The following is an 8,603-nucleotide window of genomic DNA, read 5'->3' on the forward strand; positions in this document are numbered from 1 at the left end:
TATCAGTGGCGAGTGATGTCCGAACTGGTCATTGGCATCTTCCAAACCACATTGACCAGCGTGGTGATGGCCAAACAACTCCCACAACTGTCACAGTGTGGAGGAGGTGGGGGAGGGGAGCGTCTTGTGGGTCTTCATCCAGCAGTAGATTAACACAGTGCTGCTCTGTAAATGGAAAGACAACTGGATTTTAAGCTTTCCTGACTGCAGGAATCCATGCTCTTTGGTTCTTTCGGTAAAGTCACGTAGGCATAAAATAAAATAAATCACGACGTTTCGGACTTTACCTAAATAACCAAAGAGTATGGTAACACAACCGGTAACATGCCTCGCGTTCAGAGGGGTCCTGCTACATTGTGATGAGAGTCTGGCGTCGTATGGGAGGAAACTAGAGCAGCGTGAGAAGCCCCACCAGGCAAACGAAGAGGAAAACCACACAAAGCTCTGCACAGATGGAGTCAATTCGCAAGACGCAGCCACAGAATCCAAATGGACTCGGCCTATTGATGCGCTGCCATCTGCTGGCCACCTCGAGTAATGGCGTTGATTGTAACTTGATGGTAATCACGTTCGTTGGTTGCTTGTGGCCGTGTTAGAAGCTACTGTTATCAGTATTAACTGCACTGATGATAGCAAAGGTTGTAGTGATTAAATGTTGATAGCAACAATGACAGCGTTAATTGTAATTCATGGTGCTGATAGTGATTATGTTCGTGTTGATAATGGTATTTATGACTGTGATGTTGATAAGGTTTGGTGATGTTGATAAAGGTGATAGTGTTGTGAATGATAGTGAGGACATACTTTATTGCAATTGCCTTTGATATTACTATAAAAATGTATTTGGATGCTCCTGTACATTCAATTCTGCTATGGTTTCTAAAATTTACTTGCCCAAGCCAACAAATGTATTTTATTTAATAATCATTGGTGCTGTTGCGATTTCTTCCATAGCGGTTGTTTTTGCTTTGATTTCTATTTGCTTAATCGTTGTATTGTTTCATGCGATTGCTTCAGTACATTTTGGTGATGCAGGTCCCTCTTGGGAACGCGACTCTAACCTGGTCTCTCCTGAGAGTTCTCAGTGTTGATGGTGTTGATGATGACGGTGGTGGTAGTGCGCTGCGCTACGAACCCGACGATCCAAGTTCGATTCCTGCTCACGGCCAACATCAGTGACTCCGTCCGGTAATATCTGAACCGGTCCTGCGCCTCTCCTAGGTCGACTCAATCTCAAATGAGTGCCTGGTGTGTCATCATCGCCACTAAAGGAGATAAAGGTGGCCGGGCGTGGTGTTGGCCACCCACCCCCTCGTGTGCCGTTCCGGCCTTCATAGATGCTCGCTATCAGCACTTGCCCCCAACAGTCTGTTATGGGCTATACTGGCTATCTTTGTTGACGACGATGATGATGCTGCTAACGTGACCTCTCCTCCACTGTGACCTCTACTACACAGACCTCTCCTCCACCGTGATCTCTCCTCCACCGTGACCTCTACTACACAGACCTCTCCTCCACCATGACCTCTCCACCGTGAACTCTACTACACTGACCTCTCCTCCACCGTGACCTCTCCTCCACCGTGACCTCTAGTACACAGACCTCTCCTCCACCGTGACCTCTCCTCCACCGTGACCTCTACTGCACTGACCTCTCCTCCACCATGACCTCTACTACACTGACCTCTCCTCCACCGTGCCCTCTACTACACAAACTTCTCCTCCACCGTGACCTCTACTGCACTGACCTCTCCTCCACCGTGACCTCTCCTCCACCGTGACCTCTACTACACTGACCTCTCCTCCACCGTGCCCTCTACTACACAAACCTCTCCTCCACTGTGACCTCTACTACACTGACCTCTCCTCCACCGTGACCTCTACTACACAAACTTCTCCACCGTGACCTCTACTGCACTGACCTCTCCTCCACCGTGACCTCTAATACACAGACCTCTCCTCCACCGTGACCTCTACTGCACTGACCTCTCCTCCACCGTGACCTCTCCTCCACCGTGAACTCTACTACACCGTGAACTCTACTACACAGACCTCTCCTCCACCATGACCTCTCCTCCACCGTGACCTCTACTACACAGACCTCTCCTCCACCGTGACCTCTCCTCCACCGTGACCTCTACTACACTGACCTCTCCTCCACCGTGCCCTCTACTACACAAACCTCTCCTCCACTGTGACCTCTACTGCACTGACCTCTCCTCCACCGTGACCTCTAATACACAGACCTCTCCTCCACCGTGACCTCTACTGCACTGACCTCTCCTCCACCGTGACCTCTCCTCCACCGTGAACTCTCCTCCACCGTGACCTCTACTACACAGACCTCTCCTCCACCATGACCTCTCCTCCACCGTGACCTCTACTACACTGACCTCTCCTCCACCATGACCTCTCCTCCACCGTGACCTCTACTACACAGACCTCTCCTCCACCATGACCTCTCCTCCACCGTGACCTCTACTACACAAACCTCTCCTCCACTGTGACCTCTACTACACAAACCTCTCCTCCACTGTGACCTCTACTACACTGACCTCTCCTCCACCGTGACCTCTACTGCACAGACTTCTCCTCCACCGTGACCTCTCCTCCACCGTGACCTCTCCTCCACCGTGACCTCTCCTCCACCGTGACCTCTCCTCCACCGTGACCTCTCCTCCACCGTCCGCTGTCGCCCGGCGTCGCCTTCCCCACGCTGGAAAACGCCCACAGCCAATCAGCGCCGAGCAGTGACGTCACGCGGGAGGGAGGCCCCAAGGCCCTCGGATAGATCGCAGTGTTATACAGTCGCCCACGCCGAGCGTTAACAACAACAATCTGCAACAACAGTCTACAACAACAGTCTACAACATCAACAGCGAGAACGAAGTGGTGACAATTAAGAGTGGCGGTGTCCCTATGACCGTCGTCCCGCGATCGTCAACATCAGAATAATAAACAAAGACGGTGTGGCCATGTGGTCGCTGGCGAGGCCGCGCGGCGCGCTGCTCCTGCGGCCGCTGCCGCGCGCCGCGAGGGGCTGGGACCGCGAGCAGAGGCGGAACCGCGTCAAGAGCAAGTGGGTGAGCAGTGACTGCTGGTGTGACTCGTGGTGTGACTCGTGTGTGGTGTGACTCGTGGTGTGACTAGTGGTGTGACTGGTGGTGTGACTCGTGGTGTGACTCGTGTGACTGGTGGTGTGACTCGTGGTGTGACTGGTGGTGTGACTGGTAGGGTGACTGGTAGGGTGACTCGTGGTGTGACTGGTGGTGTGACTGGTAGGGTGACTGGTAGGGTGACTCGTGGTGTGACTCGTGGTGTGACTGGTGGTGTGACTGGTGGTGTGACTCGTGGTGTGACTGGTGGTGTGACTCGTGGTGTGACTGGTGGTGTGACTCGTGGTGTGACTCGTGGTGTGACTGGTGGTGTGACTCGTGGTGCGACCGGTGGTGTGACCGGTGGTGTGACTCGTGGTGTGACTGGTGGTGTGACTGGTGGTGTGACTCGTGTGTGACTGGTGGTGTGACTCGTGGTGTGACTCGTGGTGTGACTGGTGGTGTGACTCGTGGTGTGACTCGTGGTGTGACTGGTGTGTGACTGGTTTGGCTGGTGGCTGGTGTGTGACTGGTGGTGTGACTCGTGTGTGACTCGTGTGGGGCTGGTGTGTGACTGGTGTGTGACTGGTGTGACTGGTGGTGTGACTCGTGGTGTGACTCGTGTGGGGCTGGTGTGTGACTGGTGTGTGACTGGTGTGACTGGTGGTGTGACTCGTGGTGTGACTCCTGTGTGACTGGTGTGTGACTGGTGTGACTGGTGGTGTGACTCGTGGTGTGACTCGTGGTGTGACTCGTGGTGTGACTCCTGTGTGACTAGTGTGTAACTATTGTAACCAGTGTTACACTCACCAATGTAACTAGTGTAACCAGTGTTACACTGTGTAACCATTGTTACACTGTGTAACCAGTGTTACACTGTGTAACCAGTGTTACACTGTGTAACCAGTGTTGCACTGTGTAACCAGTGTTACACTGTGTAACTAGTGGCACTCACTATGACAAGTATAACTAGTGACACGACTACAGTACTAGTATAACCAGTATTATAACTAGTATAGCTGCCATAACCACTCTTAAACCACGGCTGTAGCGAAATGTGGACTGGATGTGCCGGGTACGGGAAATGTTTTCCAGAGCTTATCTCCGGACAGCTCCCGCTGAAATCAAGTCCTCCCGACCAAAATTTTGATTTAAAGCTTTCGTGACTGCAGCGATTCATATTCTTGGTTCTTTCGGTAAAGTCACGTAGAAGAGAAACAATAAAATAATAAACATATAAAACAATAAAATTCTCACGTCGTTTCGACTGCAACACAAGCGGTCTTCATCAGGTGGAGAGAAAAGGTCACTCTTCAATCATGTTCGTTGTGTCCTGGAATCAAACTCAGGTCGTATTGGCAACATTTTCTTCAAGAACAGTTTATTGTGTTTAATTTGTTGTCCTTTCCCCGCACCTCTGATTAGCACGGTTGGCTACGTACGGTGCGAAAGAAGCTCAACATTACATACGTACATTCTGTTACAATGGGTTTTTTTTCTCGTCATTTACCGATTTGATTCGTGATGCAATGTCTGTCTCGTCAATGTGCAGGCCACGACGAGGTCCAAGGTGCCCAACACGCAGGCGGCCCTACAGCTCATGGATGCGACCTACGGGCTGCAGCTGGGCCACATGTGGGAGTCGGTGCGCCTGGCGCTGCTGTGCGAGCGCAAATACGGGGCCCTCGTCAACGCTTGGGCCGACTCGGACGGCACCGGCGGCGAGCTGCGGCGCCTTGGCGCGGTCGACCTGGTGCGGGACGTGGTGACGAGGAGCCTTGCCGGGCGAGACGCCGGGGAGGCCCGACGGGTCTCGGAGCCGACTGCGGAGAGGCCGCTTGATGAACGCGGCCGAGAGAGTCGCGGAGGAGACGGTGCTCCGTGTCCATCTGATCCACCGGATCATGAAGGGGGCGAGCTGGGAAAGTCCTTGATGCTGGAGAGCAGCGTTTTGTCCACCCTCAGGCTGAGCCCCAACATCAGATGCTTCACTTTTCCCCGCGGCGATATTTCCCGGTTCCCACAGCCTTGGTGAGGGGATGCCGGGGTGCAGGCCGCTGTCCAGGCAACAACACAATAAAGAACAGCACATTCTTATGATTCTCAAATCATTGACTCTTCGGAAATGTAATGCATGTGTTGTGAACTTTTGAATCGATATGAAAGTATCAATCAATTGCACCGTTACACCCCCAGTTGTCCTGTGCAGGCCTGGGGTCTCAACTACACTTTACAGTGGTGTTGTTTCTGAAAGTACAATGCAATTATCTTGCAATTGACCCAAGTTTGTTGCACCGTGCTCCTGCGCAGGCCCGCAGGAGCGCTGCGGCTGCTGAGCCACTACCTCCTGGACGCGGCATCCCTGCTGCCCGTGCTGGCGCTGGACGTGCAGCTGGGACACCGCGTGCTCGACCTGTGTGCCGCTCCAGGCGGCAAAACCCTCGCGCTGCTGCAGACGGCGTGCTGCGGTGAGCTGGCACCGTGGACACCCCGTCGTTCGCACGCACGCACGCACACACGCACACACGCACGTACGCACGCACATGGTGTGGCTCTACCCTGTGCACATGTACAGCCCGCATGCGAGTCCTGGGGGTTGTTTGGCTTCATCACGCTGGTCAGTGCGGGTTTAATGAAGGTGGTGTCAGGACCTGATTTGGATATCGCTCGTCACTGACCGGAAATGAATCGCAACTCGCCGGGCTCATAGCAGTGTTCTAACCACCGCGATACAACTGAACCGTTTACAAATCCTTAAACGCTCCGAACACAAATTACGAGAACAGCATTACCACACCAGCTGTTGAGTGTGGAGCGTTAAACGCGACAGACACTACATTCAACCCCCCCCACCCCCGCCCAAAATGAACGGCATGTGACCCAAACTGACCGAGGGGGGGCACCCGTGCGTTGCAGACCAGCTGACTTCCAACGACGTGTCGGCGTCGCGCACCGGCCGCCTGCAGCGCGTGCTGCGCACCTACGTCCCGCGAGACGCCGAGGAGGCCGGCGTTCCCGCGGGTGGCGTGAGTGTGAGGACGCGCGACGGCATCTTCTGGCTCAAGTCCGCGGAGGAGCGCGGCGTGTACGACCGCGTGCTCGTCGACGCGCCCTGCACCAACGACCGCCACTCCCTGCACGAGGAGGAGAACAACATCTTCTCTCGATCCAGGATGAAGGAGCGTCAGCAATTGCCGGCGCTGCAGACCCAGCTGCTGCTGTAAGAACCCGGCCACTGTGGAGCCGTAGCCTGCAGTGTGGGCATTAGAGATTGAACAGTTTGTTAAGTCGACTAAAGTTTTGTAATTGTGGTCATCCTCACATTGTCGCATCGGGGAAGAGGTGAGACTTTTTACAGCCTTGTTCGTGTCATCTGACGCGTCGAGTTAATCGAGCAGATGATTTGTAATCGATTTCTCAAGTAATCGCACCCAGCTTGAATGGAGATTGCTTGACAGTCACAGCAGAGGTTGTCTTTCTAAAGGAGAGAACTTGACAGTGGGGTGTGACTCGGGGCGTGTGTGTGTGTGAGTCACAGTCATGGGCCTCCCCTAGGTCGACTCAAATGAGTACCTGGTGTGGTGTGTAAACATCGCCCCTGGGGAGACAAAGGCGGCCGGGCGTGGTTGCTGGCCATCCACCCTTTTGTGTGCCGTGCCGGCCATCATAGGCGCTCGCTAACAGCACTTCCCCCAACAGTCTGTTAAGGCTATACGGGGGATCTTTGTTTTTGTTACAGTGCAGCGGTAGTGTAGCGGTTAGCGTGACGCTGCGCTACAAAGCCAGCGACGTGAGCTAGATTCCCACTCACGGCCAACACCAGTGATGATTATCTGAACCGGTCCTGAGCCTGCCCAAGGTCGATTCAGCCTCATTTGAGTAACCTGGTGCGGTGTGTAAACATCGCCACTGGGGAGATAAAGGCGGCGGGGCATGTTTGCTGGACACCCACCCCCTCGTGTGCCGTGCCGGCCATCATCGGTGCTCGCTAACAGCACTTGCCCCAACAGTCTGTTAAGGCTATACGGGGGATCTTTGTCTTTGTCTGTCACGGTGCAGGGCGGGTTTGCTGGCGTGCCGCCCGGGCGGGGTGGTGGTGTACTCCACTTGCTCCCTGTCACAGCTGCAGAACAGCTGTGTGGTGGAAGCGGCCCTCAGTCTGGCGACCACAAATCACAACGTGGACGCGCAGGCGTGCGACCTGTCCGGCATGCGGGCGCTCTTCTCGCACGCATTCACCTTCCAGGAGGAGGAGGACCGTTTTGGCGAGACGGTGATTCCGCACGTTGCCGCAAACTTTGGGCCCATTTACGTCAGCAAAATTGTGCGTCTCTCGTGAGGCACGGGCCACGGATCTGGAGCTCCTCTGCAGCCGAGCTGGGACTGCGTTTCCCCTCCATTGCCCCTGGGTCTGCACTCTGGGTAGAGGTGATTCTCGGAGACACTGATGGCGCGTCTCAAAACCCATGGTGTTTGAGAAAAGGGAGTCAACCCATAGGGTGACTTGGACACAATGTGCAGCGCTAACTTTTGGGGACTCGTGTCAAAATTGGCCAAACATTTTTTGTCATCTTTTGATATAAACGTCTCATGTATGATGAATATAGTACAACTTGAAGTATCAAAATATTTATATATTGTGACCCTAAGGTGACATCTACGTTGAACTATGTTTTTACTACAGGTATTTAAACAAATATATCATTGTAACTATATGGATAAGAGCCTTAACGTGTCTATGTTGAAAATATCACATTCTCAAAAAACTAGTCATGAAACTGAAATGCGAGATGTGTCGTGTGATGCATATTGTTTAAAATGCGTTTTTTTCTCACAGAAAATACAATTCTAATTTACAAAACTCCATGGACTTGAGAAATGGCAATGGTTTGAGGAGGCCTTCCTTGAGCAATGGAGAGAATGGTTGACTTCATGATTCATAGCGACCGACCGAAAATCAGCTGTGTGCCTTAGTCAAGACTGAAGTTTTCGTGACTGCAGGGATCCATACTTTGTTTCTTTCGGTAAAGTAACGTAGATATATAATAAATTAAATCACGACGTTTTGGGCGCACAACACAAGCGTCCATCATTAGGTGGAACAACCACGCAAGAAACAATTGCTGAAGTGGAACAATTGCTGAATTGTTTATTGCTGTGGTTGGCCCACCTGATGACGGACGCTTGTGTTGTGCGCCCGAAACGTCGTGATTTAATTTATTTTTATACCTACGTGACTTTACCGAAAGAACCAGAGTGTGTGTGCCTTAATGTTTGGGAGGTGTGTTGGACAGCACTCCTCAATCAGGGCAATCTAACCCTGCAGAGCCATCATCAGAGGCAGGCACAGAGGCACCCAATGAGACATGGAAATATCCATGGTTGGACACAAATGGACAAGTACTGGACAGCAGTGCCTCAAGTGTACTTAGATTTTTGTAACTTTCTTCAACGAGAGGCATTAAACTCGTGAAACTGTGACAAAAAAAGGAATTAAACAAAAAAGCA

The 8,603-nt window shown here is 52.7% G+C and overlaps 1 protein-coding gene across 2 annotated transcripts; it reads left to right on the plus strand.

The window, feature by feature from the left end:
- The first annotated feature begins 2,726 nt into the window (after positions 1 to 2,726).
- NSUN4 (NOP2/Sun RNA methyltransferase 4) lies at positions 2,727 to 7,959 on the plus strand. Of its 2 annotated transcripts, none has more exons than XM_032965979.2 (5): positions 2,727 to 3,083; positions 4,648 to 5,126; positions 5,406 to 5,563; positions 6,012 to 6,315; positions 7,155 to 7,959. In XM_032965979.2, exons 1-5 carry the CDS (start codon positions 2,976 to 2,978, stop codon positions 7,432 to 7,434), a joined length of 1,329 nt encoding a protein of 442 aa, XP_032821870.2. In that variant the 5' UTR covers positions 2,727 to 2,975; the 3' UTR covers positions 7,435 to 7,959. The 2 variants fall into 2 exon arrangements, with proteins under 2 accessions (XP_032821870.2, XP_075927937.1); XM_076071822.1 differs by having other exon boundaries at positions 2,972 to 3,079.
- Positions 7,960 to 8,603: the final 644 nt, after the last annotated feature.

The sequence above is a fragment of the Petromyzon marinus genome, chromosome 35 (assembly GCF_048934315.1).
Source record: "Petromyzon marinus isolate PM22_M1 ecotype Great Lakes invasive population chromosome 35, UKy_Petmar_22M1.pri1.0, whole genome shotgun sequence".
Classification (NCBI taxonomy): domain Eukaryota; kingdom Metazoa; phylum Chordata; class Hyperoartia; order Petromyzontiformes; family Petromyzontidae; genus Petromyzon; species Petromyzon marinus.